This window comes from Miniopterus schreibersii, assembly GCF_964146895.1.
Source record: "Miniopterus schreibersii genome assembly, chromosome: 4".
NCBI lineage: Eukaryota > Metazoa > Chordata > Mammalia > Chiroptera > Miniopteridae > Miniopterus > Miniopterus schreibersii.
In genome coordinates, this window is record NC_138105.1 from 79,919,921 (window position 1) to 79,937,153 (window position 17,233).

At 49.6% G+C, this 17,233-nt stretch overlaps 1 protein-coding gene across 2 annotated transcripts in view; it reads right to left on the reverse strand.

Annotated features, from left to right (window-relative positions):
- Window positions 1-5,037: 5,037 nt before the first annotated feature.
- The window catches only part of CCL25 (C-C motif chemokine ligand 25), a 28,162-nt gene continuing 15,966 nt past the window's right edge, over window positions 5,038-17,233 (reverse strand). The window contains exons 4-7 of one of the 2 annotated variants that reach the window (XM_081137557.1): window positions 14,597-14,619; window positions 8,385-8,486; window positions 6,274-6,386; window positions 5,038-5,922 (exon numbers count right to left, since the gene is read on the reverse strand). In XM_081137557.1, the coding sequence (XP_080993683.1) occupies window positions 5,786-5,922; window positions 6,274-6,386; window positions 8,385-8,486; window positions 14,597-14,619 (375 nt within the window). In that variant the 3' untranslated portion in view covers window positions 5,038-5,785. Of the gene's footprint in view, window positions 5,923-6,273; window positions 6,387-8,384; window positions 8,487-14,596; window positions 14,620-17,233 lie in introns of those variants that run through there. The other variant, XR_013998809.1, reaches the window with a different exon arrangement.

A 17,233-nucleotide genomic window follows, 5' to 3' on the forward strand; every position in this document is an offset into this window, starting at 1 on the left:
TATTCAGTCTATTATGAATTATTTGAGAGAATCAGTTCCCTATTTCCGTTGAGATCTGTGTTACTGGTATCTGAGAACGATATGCAGTTCCATAGAGGATCTGCAGTTTCTGGGTTGAATCATTATGGGTATGGTATGACCAGTGGGAAGGACTAGAAAATTCTTCCTACGAATCCTCCGATTCTTAATGTAGACTTTCTATAGTTTGCTGAGTTATTAGTAAGGCAGCTCCCTCAATGCAACTGTGGGTTTTCCCATTTTGTTTTCTTTTACATCACTTAATCGTGAATTCTTTAGTCAGCTTCTGCTTATTGGAACAAAAGTAATAAAAGGTCACCTGGATGTGTCAAACTTGGGTTTTGTTTTTTGTTTGTTTGCGGAGGGTGGGGAGAAAAAGACAAGGGAAAAGAGAGAATATGAGGAATGGGGAAGGAAAGGAGGGGAAAATAAAGTCTTAAGGGTGAAATGTTAAAATAAGCACTGAGATTTAGGTTAGTCAAACATAGTTATCTAAACTCCACTCTCAGTGCATTCTGTTGGGATTTGTTTTTTTGTTTTTTTTACCTTTTAAGAGATCTAAAGATTTTGAAGCATGGATATCATGAGGTTAGTGTACTTGTTCATTTGACTCCTAAGGGCAGGTAAGTCCAAAGCAGTTTATTTTGGATATATCCTGAAGCTTTGTTTTGAATTAAGAAATATAGTTTATGGGGAAGGGAGGGAAAAAAGGAATATAATTTTGGAAATTGGTAAACCATTTGTTAATCAGCGTTTCTGGGCTATTGAAGGATTTAATTTTCTGCGTGTCCACTTGTTGCAGTCTAAATGCTTTAGTGAAATTCTTATAACAAAATGTAAAGATTTACTATGCAGGTGATAAATTTTAAGGGTGCCTCAAGCCAAAAAGGAAGTGAACTGTACCATATGTGAAGAATGTTAAAAGGTACTACTGTGCATTACTGATTTCAGTTATAACTTTGCACCTGTAACAGCTTTCTCACCCATCAACTGCTTTTGTTTTCTTAGAATGTCAAAATTGTAGAGCCACATTTTTTTTTTTTTTAATTATCAACAAATCTTTAAATGAAAATACTGTTTTTAGAAATCTAGAGCCATTGGCCTCACTGAACATTTACCTTTTGAGGATCCCATGACTGGTAGTAGAATGTGGCCTGCTTTCTTCCCATCAGGACTACCAGTATTCATAAATTTATACCCTGTATTGTAATTTGTTCTTGTCAGATCATCTGATTTCTAGAGGATTCTAAAACAAGAGTTTTTGAAAAGGCTTATTTTATACCTATATATACCATATAGAGAAACAAATGTTTTTATTAAATGTTTCACTGACCAAAATAATTTTAAAATAATTAATTTTGCTTACCTTTCTGGAACGATAATTATAGCAGCTGATCTGTAAATGACTTTAAAAGCTATTTTAGTAACTTAAGTAAATTTACTTGTTTGTAAAAAAAAAAGAATTCTAATTAAATTGGAAGAAATTATATGGTTTTGTTAATATAGAATTGAAAATAGGTGGTTCTAAAGTTGGTTATTTCTGAGGGAGTTAAGAAAAAAAACTGAAAGGGACTAGGAAAATTGCAGAGGGTCTGCACAAGTTTAAAAAATTATGTGGAATGAAGAAGCAAAAAGAAACATATAGGTAAACGGAATGATAAATTTAATTAGATAAATGAATCTAAAGTAAGTGAATACAGAATTTGTTTAGTCCTTTCCAGGCAGTTAAGGAGGAAAAAAGTTTTCCTGTATTGGCCTAGGAAACAAAAGTTTTATAAATTATTGAAATGGTTATATATTATGTTATATTAATCAGGTACATGATTACTTTAAAAAGCCGTCTTCTATCTCTTCTAGGCCAGGAGGATGCTGCTCTTGACCCTCAGAGAGCAGCCTGGTGTCTGCAGCCCAGGGGTAGTTCTCTCATCTTCCAGTCTGTAGCTTCTGCAGCAGCTCCAGCCTCAGCTCCAGCCTCAGCCCCATCCTCAGCCCTAGCCTACCGAGGGTGTTTAACAGTGTTGGGAACCACAGCTTGGAAGATTGCACCCGTGCACAAGCACAGCCGTGCCAGAGGCATCTGGGAGCTCATGTGTAGACTCTTGGTGCCCCCAGACACCACAGAAAAGTGGGACCCTGATGGTGAGTTTCTCCCACCCATGATCCCCAATCGTTTCCTGCAGACATCCAGTGGGGGTCCTGCTTCTCCGAGGTGCTGCAGGCCATGTGCCAGGCCCCATGGAATGGTGGTGAGGCAGTCACCAGGGTAGAGTGCTGCTGCGGAGGGAGCGATGCCTGGGGCTCCCACTGCAAGCTCTGTCCCCTTCCTGGCACCTTCGCCCACAGGAAGCTGGCCTCCATGGCTCAGGCTACACCACTGAGGGCAAAGGTGAGTAAGAGTCTGTTCACAGTTGTGTATCCATGCTCCAGTGGGTGCTGGAGCGAGTGATCCTGTGTGTGTGTGTGTGTGTGTGTGTGTGTGTGTGTGCGCGCCAGTCTGTGCTGGCAGGTGTGTGTGAACCAGAACCCATTCGTGATTGTGTGTGTGTGCATGAACTTGGAAGATGGGTAAGCAGGTGTGTGAGGCACTGTGTGTGTGTTCTCTTGTGTGTGGGTTTGTTAATGAGCATGTGAATGCACATGGACTGGTGTGCATTCCCTGCATGTGCAAGTGTTTCAGTGAGCAGGCCAGGAGTGAGAGGCTTTTAATATTAGCTTACTTTGCCCTGATTTTCCCCTTTTGTTGTGTGTGTTTTTTTTTAACCTCTTGCTGGGGAAAAACAGTGGCTGTATATGTTATACCATTGTTACTATTATTTTCTGTAAGCTTTGCAAGTGTAGGGCCCTGTGTCTGTCAGGTTAGCCACTGTGTCACCAATCCTTGATCCTGCAGTACCCACAGATTTATAGTAGGTGTCAGTAGGAGCACAAGTCTGTGCAACACTTAATGGGAAGGGCTGAAATCTCCAGAGTTGCAGGGTTGGAAAACAGAAATAGCTTTCACTTTTAATGCAACAGCAAAACACCCCGGCAGCATATCAATTAGGCAAAACAAACGGCACTGCCGGAGCAAAGAAGAAAACACAGATAACCTCCTGTGTGATTGGATGTGGCACCCAGCCTTGGTTAGCCTGACATTGCGGTTGGCTGACTTACTCAGAGCCCTGTGTGGCTGCCAGAACCAGGAACACACTCACAGGAGCTCAGATAAAGAGGGGTTTATCATCATAGAGGGCTCTCAAAGAGTTCAGATGCAGAAAGTGCAGCAGGCCTACAGGAACCGGAAAGCTATCTGGCAACTTTTCTCTCTAGCCCAACTTTTCTCTCACTGTTTTGGGTCTGGCATCCTCTCTGAGTCTGGCTTCTGCTGCAAGACCCTTGGTCATAATTTCAGCCACCTCAGTCCACTTTTGAGTCACCTTAGGCTCTGGGGTCTGATGCTGACTGACTCCTGTATAGGACTCTTAGGTCATATCTTCAATTCTCTCTGTCCAGACTGGCAGGAATCTTACTAAAGCCCCTCCACTGAGACTGGGGGTCTGGAGTCAGTGTGTAAAACTGGCTGCCTACCTTCCCTCTTTGCTTCCCATCTGAGAACCAGCTTCCAATTTCATGCCTTTGTCTATAACCCAAGCTGACCATTGGCCTTGTGGATGGAGGGCTAGACAGAAGTCAAGGGCAGAGTGTGCTCTGTGTTTTCCTCCTCTTTAGATATTGGCTAAAATCTCCCTTGGCCATGACTCCATGGCCCTTTACTTACCATATTCCAGTTCTGCCAGCCTCTAACCACCATCCACCTGGTTTTCTCCCCAGGTGAGCCTAGCCAGCCTTGACGTGGAGGCCCCACTGACATTGGGCTTGAACCTCTCATGCCTGGGCTGGGCTAAGCACATCCTGGAGCTGTGGCCAGCACTAGAGAGTCTGAGAGGCCAGTTCTGCTTTGCCATTGCCCATGGCAACGAGCAAAGTTTCTTCTACATGCCTCACCTCAGTGACCTTAGCTCCCTGTAGCTGGGGCGTTGGAGGCCAGGGCCTGGAACCTACCAGCTGGAGGTGGTGAGCATGGCAGGGCCCTGGGGCACCCAGCCAGAGGGGCAGCTGGGGCCAGGGGTTCAGGCCTAGAGACTGAAGGTTTGGCTGCAACTACTATAGCCTGGCCCCAGGCTCCTCCTGCAGCCCCTTCTCCAGACTCACCACCTGGGTACCACCTAGCCCCTGCCTCATTTCATGGGGTTTGGGGAAACTAATGAAACTCTGCTCATGACAAGCAGGGACCTTAATAGGCCCCAGGGCCTCCATGCAGTCCTCTCCAGAGGCAGGAGTTTCTAGAACTGGTAAAGATCCATCCTGTGGCAGTGGCTGACCAGGTGGAACCCTGAAACTCAGGAAAAGCAACATGCTACCCTACGACCTCAGATGAGATGAGCCTCTCCCCAATACTTGGTCTTTCTTGGAGACAGCTGGAAGCTATTGCCTGTACCCTCCACTTCCAACACTAGGATCAAGCAGGGCCCTGTGATTCACTGTATCTCACCAATCTCAGGCTAAACTTCTGCACTGCACCAGGACTCACCTCACCACCCCAGGCTTGGTGGGACATGGGAAGAGCATCAGAGGTGGGCATAAGGCACATCCCTCCAAGTGGACTTGGACCCTGAAGTTTGGCCCTTCCTCCTCCTACAGGACTTTGTCTTGTCTGGGGTCTGGTTCACCCAACTTATCAGGAGCTTCTGGACACCTGTCAGAGTTCACAGCAGCTTCATCCATTAGCCAGTCACTATAGCCCAGGAACCTGGGTAAAGCAAGCATGTGAACCCCACTTTATAAACCAGGAAGGAGGCAGCAAGAGAACGAGCGGTTTGCTCAAGGTCACCAGCTGAACATGCACTCAGGCCTGTAACTACCACGTCCAGTGCTTGGCCCCCCGGAGATGTATGCTATCCTGGAGTGAGAGGGGATCACGTGGGATTCAGCACAGGCTGAGACTGGCACCCCATAATGAAACATGACAGAGACAGGAATGATGTCTCACTATAGGTTTAATAAAGCGCAGCCCAGGAGGTGTATATGTATGGATTAGGGCAGGGGTAGGGAAACGTTTTCTGTCAAGGGCCATTTGGATATTTATAACATTATTCGCAGGCCATACAAAATCATCAACTTAAAAATTAGCTATGAACAAAGCTCCTAGATTTGAATTTCCAGTCCCATCTGCCGTTGCCTTGTCAGGGCCAGACCTAATGATTTTGTGGGCCATATATGGCCAGGGGGCTGGATATTCCCCACCCCTGAACTAGAGCTTTGCAAGGACTCAGAGGGACACCACAGGCAAGTGTGCCCCAGAGTGAGTGACAAGAGACTGCAGATGGGTGATGTATCTGGCAAGGGCTGGCTCTGGCTCCCAAAGAAAACAAGGGGATTGAAATGAGGTCAGCTACCCAAGGAACAGGAGGTGGCAGGGGTGAGGGAACCACTGCCGATTTAGGTACAGGAGATTGACAGTTGGCTTGTAGATGAACTGGGGGGCTACAGCGCAACAGTGACAGTGGAGAAAGCTCCAGCCCCTATTGTGTTGATTGATACTGGAGATGTGCTCACAATCTTGCAGGAGGGATTGGAAAGGATGGCAGTTGACGGAGTGAAGTGGAGCCAAAGCTCCCTGGGTCGGATCTGTCATGGACACCTGGGACCCTTTCATGTGTCCTGTGGGGCTGTCCACAGCTCCAACCCTTCTTGGTCCTGCAGATGAGTTTGCTGAGCCCAGAGATGGTCACATGGTCAGAATCCTTGGATTAGCTCTTGTTGGGAGGGAGGCATTCTTCTCTCTGCTTCTGGTGGGATCTCTAAACCTGGACAGTGGAAACCTGGAGGTTCCAGAGCTCAACTCCTTCCTCCCTTTGTGAGGGGCTGTCAGAAAGGTGGAAAGAGAAATAGATAAAAGATTTACCAATACCCTTTGAGCACCTTGATCCAGCCAAGCCTGAAGTCATTGGCTCGTCATTTGAGCTGATGAGTTTCCCATTTGCTTGACTTTTCCATCTCTGGCAAATGAAAATGTCTTGACTAAAAGAATTGCTCATTTACTCAGTCTCCCACTCCCCAGCAACTGGCTTTCTTTGGGGTGGGGGCAGCTGTCAGCATGCTGGGCTGCAATCCCCTCCTTTGGGGGTTGGGAAACTCAGGAGCCAGCAGCAGGGAGGGTAGGCCCCCTAGATGCTGGGCTAGGGTCTCATCCACCTTGGAAGGTTCTCCAGGTACCTTGGTGATGCTTTGGAAAGTCCTTGTTCCTATCCAGAAACTTCATCCCAATTTTTACCCACTTGGCCTTTGGGTTCCCGCACACCATCCTCTGTTTGTGAGGGAACTTGAATCTGTGCAAGTGAGAGTGAAGTGTAAGGTTAGTATATAAGCAGGAAGCAAAGTTAAGTGTGAGCCCCCACCCACCCCAGCCCCCACTGTCCCACTCACATCACGGCAGGCAGGTTACAGCTCCCACTCAAATCCTGGTACTGGTAACTACGGGCATGCCGGAGCACAGTCCACTTAAGGTGGGGGTGGTAAGCCAGGCAGCAGTCCTCAACAATGCCTGCAGTCAAACAGCCACCCCAGGCTCACTTTTCTATGGTGCATGTGTGGCTGCATGTGCACTGAGTGTGCAGGCACAGCTACCAGTGTGGGCACCTTCAAACATACCATGACTGTCCCAGGCCCCATGGAGGCTGAGGGACAGCCCAGGTGATAAGGAAGCCATTCAGCTCACCTTTGGGTTCAAGGCCCATGCTGGGAAGGGCCCAGGACCTCAAAATGAATGGGGGACCAAGGCCATTTCCAATCCTGCTCTGGGGCAGAAGGAAAGGAGGGTAGGTGGGGTAGGTGCAGTACCCTGAGGAGGGATCAAGGGCCACCACTCCCATCCGGGTCCCTCCTCCTAAAATGAGCAGGCTGGCCCACTGCTCCTGATGTCCTGGCTCCTGCTCCAGGCTGGCCTTTCCCCACATAGGTCTATCTCAGGTACCTCCTCTCTGTCCCCATCAGAGACCACTCTGAGTCACCTGACCAGAGACTGGGTTCATTCACCTCTTGGTTGAACAAAAGCATTTAGACTTCCTACTCAGAGCCAGATGTCTGGACATACAGAGAGAAATTGGATGCAGTTTTGTCATTGGGAATGTCCTGGCCTAGTTGGGAGACCTGGAAGTTGGTCTATGCTGGGAGGGGGAAGCTCAGGGACCTGGAGGGGAGATGTTCAGAGGAGGAAGTACTGGTGCCAGAAGGTCTGGAAGCAAAAAATGAATTGATGCAAGAGGCAAAGGTACAGAGGCCTTTAGGAGATCTGTCCTGTTGGCCCCTGGAGGGACCATGACTGAGTCCTGGCAGAGTATAGCCAGAGGGAGAGGTAAGGGGGAGGGCTCGAGTGGCCCCAGAGGGCAAGGGGCAGTGGAGTCAAATGGACCCTGGGCCACAGTGTCAGACAAGTAGTTTCCTGGGGCTGGGTGCCATTCTGCGCCCAGGATCAAAGGGCCTGGGTTTGGTCTGGCTGCTGGAATGGGCCTCTGATACCAGGACAATAGAAATGAAGCCCAGCCCCCTCTGGGGCAAAGGCTAAGATCTGCTGGGGGACAGGCAAGGGCCTCAAACATAGTAAGGGGTGGGTGGGGCAGGTGAGTGGGGCAAAGGGACCTGGACCCTGCCCTGTCAGCTGCTGGGGTTCACTTGCCTCCCCTGGGCCCACTGGGATTGAAGACACAGTGGTAGGGCTCCTCTCCTGGGGATAGTGCATGCCCAGAACTGGCTTTTAGTCAACAAAATCCTCAAGTGCCTAATCTAGTGAGAGAAGGGAAGAGAGTTCCCATTAATAACAGTAATAGTAATTATCGTGGTTGCCACAGGCACTGGGCCAAGTGTTTTGTAGGCATCAACCCTTTGGATCTTCATGGCCCCTCTCTCTGCAGTGGGAATTCGGAGCCCCACTTTGCAGATTAGGAAACTGAGGCCCATAAAGTCTGAGTAGTGAGCCTCAGCCTGACCACACAGTTAGCCCAGGTTGGGGGAAGCTGAGATGGGGATCCATTCCTGCTAGTCTCTGGGCTTTGCAGGATGAGGTCACTGCAGTGTGTTCCTGGTGGTAAGGGGCTAGGCCACTACTGGGAGCCACCCTCTGCTCCCCACCTTCCCCGGAGTCCCTGCATAGAAGACTTGGGTTATAGACTGTGGTGGAGGCACCACAGGGACCCTACAGGCCTGGGAGCTGCACAGATGCCAGGAGTTTCTGCATGCCTGGGGGTGGGGTAGCTGTCAGAGAACTGGACAGTGCATGTGGAGGAGGAAAATCTGGGGGGGGGGAGAGCAGGTATGGCCCAAGACAGTACCTTGAGCTTGGACAGCAGGTGCCCAGGTGCCTATGAAGCAGGTCACTAGGCAGGCCAGGAGCCACAAGTTCATGGTTCAGGCTGGTCCTCCTCTTCCTGATCCTTGAGGGATAACGGGGGGGGGGGGTAGACCCCAAATGGAAAGTAGCAGGCATTGGGAATACCCTGCCCCCCTCATCTGGAGCCAGAGCCCTCTGCAAGGGAGGCAGGCAGCATAGGAGGGGGACAGTCTTTCCTGAATCAGCTGCTGGTCTCAGTTGCGGTTGGGGGAGGGAGCACTTACCAAAGCCTATGGGGTCCCTGGTCCTCTGGAGCGTATGCCAAGCTCTCCTGCCCACTAGCCAGCAGCCTTCTCCACTTTATAGATTGAGCCCCACCTATCCTCCACCCTCTTCCTCCTCCCCACCAGCTCCCCCGCTCCACCTCTGGGCTTCTCCCACATGCCCCGCCCTCCTCCCTTCTCCCTGTTTCTCTTTCTAGCTCCTCTATCCAAGGTCAGGATACACGTGGAGGGGAGTTGGGGGCAACAAGAGGACCCAAATCAGGAAACAATGACTCCCTCAACTAACTACTCAGATGTGGAACAGACAGGGGTTTGGCTTCCTTGGCAATAAGAGGCTGAAGGATGGATGCAGATGGACAGTCCAGCCTTGACCTTGACCAGGACACTTGAAGGCTGGCTACCTTGTACCCCCCACCCCCTTTCTCCCCTATTCTAGGCCTCTCAGCCAGTACCCTGCTTTCTCCCTGAAGGGCCTTTCGCCTCCTCCCATTCCCTCTCCTGCCAAACACCTGGGTGGCTTCTTGTGGACAGGTCCCAGGCTGCCTAGAGCCCAGGGGAGACTTTACCTCTGCTCCCCACTCCCAGCCACCTGTTTTCGTGGGGCCCTGACTTAACACAGTGGGGTAACATGTCACAGAAATGCCCTGGTATTGAGAAGAGGCAAATCTATAGAAACAGAAAGTAAAATTAGTGGTTGCCATGGGTTAGGAGGAGGGGAGAATGAGGAGCGACTGCAGAAGGGTTTTGGTGTTTTGTTTTGTTCTGAAATTAGTGATGAGGATCCAGCAACTCTGAGAATACAGTAAACATCACAGAATGGTCCACTTGCAATGGGTGCAATGTACGTATGAGAATTTTCCCGAATATTCTTGAGAATGATCTCAATAAAACTATTAACTGCAACAAATAAATGCTCTGGTTTTGGAAGAAAAGTCGGGAGCCCCACGTAGCCGCGCCAGCAGGAGTGAAATAGTCTAGTAGGCCTTTCTTCTTTCTCTGGGTCCTGGGGCCCAGACGGAACAGGGGTGCGGGGCGGGGGAGTGAAGAGGAGGGATGTAAGTAGGGGAAAGGGAGCGCTGCAGAGAACTCACAGCTGATTGCTTTTAACTCTTCGTCTCCTGCATTCTTAGCTGTAGACCACTCCAGGTATTTATATCAGCCTGTACCCTTTTTCATCTCCCCTGCTCCACTTGGAGCCCGCGGAGGGGAACTCTTCGCCCACTGCCCTAGACTGAGTAAAGGGTGGCTGGGCGGGGCTTGGGCGGGGGCGGGGCTTGTTGGGAGGTGCTTACCGCCGGGGCGGAGCTTTCTGGGTGGGGCTCACATTGGGGGCGGAGCTTACGGGCCGCGCCCCAACCCAACCTTGGCCGCGGCAGTCCAGGGTGAGTGGGGCTGTGCCGGGACGCGGCTCCGCGTGGCTGCGGGCGTGGGGACGCGGCGTGAGCCGCCGGCCCGCTGCCGCTGCCTCCCCGCCGGTGGGCAGCGGCCAAGACGTGTAGTCACCTAGACTTAGCCGAGGTCCCGGGCGAGTGAGTCCGTCTTCCCGCCCCGGGCCTCACAGTTCGTTCCAGTGAAGCCTTAACAGGAGGGCAGAGAAGCTGAGGAACCAGAACGCAAATCACGCAGGGATTTGCGCGTTTCTTGGACTCGGCTCAGGACCCAGGTGTTTGGGTGGGAGACGAGATGCTCAGGAAGGCGAGGCCCTGAACGGAAACCCCGAGTTCTAACGACCACAGCTGCTGAGTGTGAGGAGGCCACATATCATGGTCAGGTCAAGGCTGAACCGGGAGAGGGGAGGCCTCTTCCGTTCCTACAGCGGCTGGAGGTGTTAAGGATAAACTGCTTTCAGCGGGGGACCCTCTTCTCATCTTGTGTGAAATGAGCGCTGCTGTGGGGACAAAAGCCTCCTCCTGCTTCCTGGTCACCAGCTCTGACAATGGGAGTCGTTGCGGGTGGTCTCCGGCCGAGAGCTGAGCCAAACTCTGGGACTGACTACACCCCAGGGCCGGCAGGGCAGGCTGTAGTGCAAGGGTGGTGGGCAGGGCCACAGCTCTGCTCCGGGAGGCACCTCTGTGGAAAGCACCTCTAGTGGGTATACATAGGTGGCCCTACTGTAGAGCAGGGTGGGCGGGGGGCTCTATGAGGGGAAATACCAACTGCTCCCTTTGGAGTGAACTCCTCTGCAGTCTGAGTATTTCTTATTTCTCTACTTGAGGACCTTCCCAGGTGCTCAACGTTGGCCCACTTTATAGAGGAGAAGACGGAGGGTCAAGGAAGCCAAGTCATTTGCCCTTTTTTCTTGGCCAGGAAAATAAACTTTTCTTAAATACTATGAAGGAAAAGGGGACAATCCCCTCCGTAATGGGGGAGGGCCATTGAGCAGAGGCCCAGTAAAGATACTGGGGAAGTACCACCAGCTGAATTGGGTTTTTTTCTGCAGTTAATTTGTATATCAGATCTCCCTCATCCCCAGGTGCTGCCTACAGCTCTCCTGAACCTCTGATGCCTCAGGGTCCCACCAGCTTAGGTGGCCTCTGAGAGAAGCAGCTAAGGGCCCTTCTCTCCCCTCCTCCCCATCATCATGCATCTCTTGGGGAGGCAGTTGTCCTGTCTGCTGGGCCTGGACTCCTGTTATGCCCAGTTGCCTCTTGTTCTGGTCCAGATGCACAGTGGTTGCCAAGCAACTGGAGAAAGGAGGGTGGGGGTGGGGGTGGAGGTGGGGAAAGGGATGCCTTGCCAGCCTCTGGCCTAACTTCCAGACACTTGGTTTATAGATTGTCTCTGTGTGACCCCTTTCGATGTGTTCCCAATGTGGTTTGCCCTGGTCCCTCCTGCAAGGCCAGCTTTGAGGGGCTTCCCTCCCCAGGCTGACCAGCCACTTCTGTGTTCCAAGGGGACAGATGCACTGATGGCCAGAGTGAGGGGACTCAGGCTACTGGCACTGGATCAGGGCCTTGGCCTCAGTTCTTGTGCTTCTCCTGCTCTTACTGCAATTGTGGGGGCGAAGCCAGGCTGGGGCTAGGGCAGGGTGGCTTGAGAAGGGAGGGTGGTGGGCCCTGAAGAGAGGGTCCCATCCAGTCCTGAGAACCTCTTATAAGTTGCTAAGCTCCATTCGCCCCTTCCACACAGGTTTTCTGGATGCCTCTCACTTAGCACCCTGGGGTGATGGCAGTAAGGAAGCAGATATGTCCCAAACATGAAAGATTACAAGGATGTTATTGATCCTCACTGAACACCTGTGCTGGGGCCACTTAATCTCATTCATTCAGCACTTAGCGAGCACTTTCTATATGCCAGGCACTGGGCTGGGTGCTGGGTCAAGCAGTGAAAAAGACATACGATCCCAGTGCAGAGCCAACAAGCAGCAAAAAACAAAGCAAGATGCTGTGAGGTTAGAATCACTGCCTCTAATCCTGAATGATAGAGAGATGCTGGGGATGAGCTGCACTTCTTTAAAGTGAGTGGCTTGAAGTAACAGCCCTAGAGGATTATTATTTATCCCCATGTTATAGGGAAAAAACATCAACTGAGGCCCAGAGAGGTTAAGTTGCCTGACCAAGTAAGCAGGGTCCACATTCCAAGCTTAGGTGTGATTCCTTCATTCCACATATACATACTATTGAGTGCTATATTAAACATGTCTTTTAGAAAATTTAATAATGTAGCCCTGGCTGGTGTGGTTCAGTTGGTTGTGCATTGTCCCATGCACTGAAAGGTTGCCGGTTTCATTCCTGGTCATGGCACATGCCTGGGTTGTGGGCTTGATCCCTGCCAATGGGGGGTGTGTAGGAGGCAGCTGACTGAAGTTTCTCTCTCTCTCTAAATATCAATTTTAAAAAATATTTTTAAAAAATTTAATAATGTATTTCATTTAACCCTATCAAAATACAGGGGTGGGCAAAAGTAGGTTTACAGTTTTGAGTATTCAAGTTTTTTCTTGTATCATTATTTATTTATTATTATATTATGTATTATTATTAACACCTACTTTTGCCCACCACTGTATTATTTCAACATGTGACCAAATAAAAATGATGAGACATTTTCCTTTTTTGCATAGTAAGTCTTCAAAATATGGTTTGTTGTACACCTGCAGCTCATTTCAAGTGCTAAATAGCCACATGTGGCTAGTGTCCACTTTACTGGACAGTGCAGTTCTAGCCACAGATAATGGTCAGCTCATAATTTGTTGTTTCATTATATTTTATTTTTTATTAAGACAGTTTTTAAAATATGGTTTTATTGATTTTAGAGAGAGGAAGGGAGAGGGAGAGAGACAGAAACATTAATGTGAGAAACATCGATTGAATGCCTCCTGCATGTACCCCAACCAGGCATCGAGCCCGCAACCTGGGCATGTGCCCCAACCAGGAATCAACCTGTGACCTTTTGGTTTGAGGGCCAATGCTCAACCAACTGAGTCACACCTGCCACTGCAAGACTGTTTTGTTTTTTTAGAGCAGTTTAATTTTCCCAGCAAAACTGAGGGGAAGGACAGAGAGTTTCCATATACTCTATGCCCTAAACTTGCATGGCTGTATATTTGTTACCATTGATAAAACTCCACTAATACATCATCATCACCCTGAGTTCATAGTTTACATTAGAGGTCACTCCTGGTATTGTGGGTTTGGACAAATGTACAGTACATGTATCCATCATGATGGTATCATAGAGTATTTTACTGCCCTAAAAACTGTGTGTTCCAAGCATGTCTTTTTTATTCTGTTATTTTGACAGTTGGGGCTTTGCAGATCCTGGAGAGACTGCCCCTTCCAGGGCTAGCCAATTCCTAGTGGTGCACCTTTCATGTGCAAACCAGCCAATCCAGAACCACAACCACAACCACCTCTGTTATCCATCTCACACTCCCAGAGGAATTATTCCTCTGCCCTGATCACCCCAGGACCAGGTGCCAGACAACAAGGCCCAGCCCCTATGCCTCAGAGCATGCTGAAACTATTCAAACTAGCCAATCCTAAACCTGAGTACACTGCCTCACCCACTCCTTCCCGTGAACACCACAATAAAGGCTCTTGTCCATGCACCCCCCTTTCTTTCTGCCTCCTGACTGCCCTGTGCTTTCTGTGTGGCCCTGTGTGGCATAGCGTGTCTCCACCTCTTGGAATCTGTAACAAAATGTCTTTTTAAAAAATATATACTTTTTAAATTGATTTTAGAGAAAGAGAGAGGAAGGGAAAGACCAGCTGGCGTTGCTCAGTGGTTGAGCATCGACCTATGATCCAGGAGATCGTGGTTAGATTCTGGGTCAGGGCACATGCCCAGGTTGCAGGCTCGATACTCTGGTAAGAAGTGTGTGGGAGGCAGCCGATCAATGACTCTCTCATCATTTATGTTTCTATCTCTCCCTCCGAAATCAATAGACATATTTTTTAAAAAAAAAAAAAGGAAAGGAGAAGGAGAGAAACATTGATGTGAGAAAGAAGCATGGACCAGCTGCCTCCTGCACACCTCCTTCCAGGGATCAAGCTTGCAGCCCAGGGACATGCCCTGATCTGGAATGGAACTGGTGAAATTTTGGTGCATGAGATGCTCAACGAACTAAGCCACACCAGCCAGGGCAACCAAATGTCTTTTTTTAAAAAAATATACTGATTTCAGAGAGAGGAAGGGAGAGGGAGAGACAGGTAGAAACATCAATGATGAGAGAGTCGTCATTGATCGGCTACCTCCTGCACGTCCCCCACTGGGAATTGAGCCCACAACCTGGGCATGTGCCCTGACTGGGAATTGAACCACGATCTCCTGGATCCTAGGTTGATGCTCAACCGCTGAGCCACGCCCGACCAGGCCAAAATGTCTTTTTAAGGGCAACCTTCTCCTGATTGTTGGGCCTCACCATATCTGCATCATAATAAAACCTACGTTTTATTTATTTTTTCATTATTATTATTATCTTAATCCTCACCCAGGGATATTTTTTTTCCATTGCTTTTCAGAGAGAGTGGAAGGAAGGGGAGAGAGAGGGAGGGAGGGAGGGAAAGAGAGAGAGAGAGAACATCAATGTGAGAGAAATTCATCTATTGGTTGCCTTCCGCACTCACCCTGACTGGGGCAAGGGACTGAGACTGCAACTGAGGTATGTGCCCTTGTCCAGAATCAAACCCAAGACCCTTTAGTCCAGGGGACAACGCTCTAACCATTGATCCAAACCCATCAGGGCAAAAACCTACATTTTAAAACAGGTGTGAAGTGATGTGTAGAAAGCCAGAGACAGAGGGCATACAACAGATGCACCACTCCCCATGTGGAGCTTGAAACCAGTGGGGGGAATGTGCATAGAATGTTGCAAGGCTGCATGGTCAGTGTTCTAGAGGAATATCTATACATAGGCTGTGGGGTACAGAGGGCACCTCACCAGGTCTCCAGAGGGAAAAATTGCTGAATGGAAACCTGAAAGATATGTAGGAGTCAGCCAGAGACCAGACCAGAGCAGGATGTCCAACGGACCTACAGAATAGCTAAGGCGGGATACTGGGGTGGGGGGGCTGAAGATAATGGAAGATAAGGTAGAAGGGGACAGGTTACCCAGGGCCTCACATATGGAGCCCAAAAAGGTAGGGCACTGAGGAGCTGCTAAAGGATTTAGCCAGGAGAGGGTAGTAGTCAGGTCTGTGTTGTAGCTCTGCCAAGGTCATGTGGAAGATGCACTGGAGAGCCATCAGCTCAGGGAAAAGAAGATTCAACAGTCGGCTTCTGAGTACCACCGAGATATGGGAAAGCCCCTTACCCAGTTCTTTTCAGGCCTTACATTAGCAAGAAGTAATTCAGGAAATATTTACTGATTTCTACTATATGCCAGGTTGGTTTGTTACAATAGTGACAAGACAGATACAATCCCCATTGTCATGGTGATTTTTCATTTTTATTTTTCTAACAAAGGGGTTATAATTGCAACTGATGAATGCTGAGATGATACAAAACAGGAAACTAAAAGACAGAAAAAACAACTAAAATCAGAAGTGAAAGTGGGGACATAACTACCATCCTTATAGAAATAAATAAAAAGGACTGTAAGAGGATACTCTGAACAATTTTATGCCAACAAATTAGATAATCTATATGAAATGGGCAAATTCCTAGAAACAAACTACCAAAACTGATGGAAGAAGAAATAGAAAATCTAAAAAGACCTGTGACACAAGGAGATTGAAGCAGTAATCAAAACTTTCCAACAAAGGTAAGAGAGAAACAAGATGGCGGCATAGGTACCCGCTGCCTCCCACAACCACATCAAAATTGCAACTAAAATACAGAACCACCACCACTCAGAACCTCCTAAAATCTAGCTGAACAGAAGTCCTACAACCAGGGAACTGAAGAAGCATCGAGATCGGTAGGAGGGGTGGAGATGCAGGTGGATTGGGGCTGGATCGTAGAGACGCAGCCCCGGGCCCACACCCGGTGCCGTGGTTTAAACCTAGGAGGGATATCTCCGTGGTGGAGGTTTCCCGGAGGAGTGAGGTGTCCCAGCCCCACATCGGGACCCCAGCCCAGGGCTCCAGGGTGGGGAAGAGAAGTCCCCACAACTTCGGGCTGTAAAAACCAGCAGGGACTATCACTGAGGGATGTGGAGGCTGCGGGTCCCAGGCTTTCCTCTTAAAGGCCCGTGCACGTACTCAGACACGCTCCTTCTGAGCCCCAGCGCCGGGCAGCAGCTTGAAAGGAACCTGGGACATTTGGGGAGGAACTAATCTGCCTGAAATTGGGGCAAGAGGTGGAGGGGCAGCTTTCTCCCAAGCAGAAGAGCTGGGAGAGGCCATTGCTCCTTCGGCCAGCCTTCCCCCCAAAGAGCTGGCAGGGAGGCCCCATATTTGAATCTCCAGCATCTGACTCACACCTTTGGCGCCGCCCTGGTGATTCTCAGAGGCCCTGCCCCTCCCCACCTGCAGCTCATCCAAGCCATTTCCAGTGGCTTTTCTATGCAAGTGGCCTCTCGAGCCTCATGCTTAGGACTTTCCTAAAATCTCTCAAACAAACAGCAGCATGCCCCATATGGCTTGATAAGTGGCCCCAGGCCTGGCACTAGTGGCAGCCTGCATTGGTTCATAGCTTGGCCTCTCCTGGACACCTCCAAGCCCAGTGCAAGTAGCAACCAACTGTTTGCTGTGTAGCTCATGCTGGGTGGCCCTGGGCAAGGCACTGGGAGAGGGTGACTTTGCACCTCCCGGGAGGCCCCAGAGACAGTGCACTTGGTGGTCAGACTCAACCAAGCTGGATTACAACCCTACCACATCCACGAGTGACACAATCAAGGAGCGCACTTGGTGAACACCAAAGCTCCACTGAAGTAAATCCTGATCCATAGGGGTATCTCCAGCCCAGCAGCTCTTTGGCTGTAGTTGCAGCTGGTCCTCACAGCCGACTGGCCTGGGGATCAATTCCTCCCAGTGACGCCAATAGCAACCAAGGCTCAACTACAGCAGGACAATGCACACAGCCCACACAGGGGAGCACCTAGAAGGCCCAGCTCAGGTGACTGGGGGGAGGCTGAGCCACTGGAACCTACAGGACCCCTACTACACAAAGCCACTCTACAAAATCC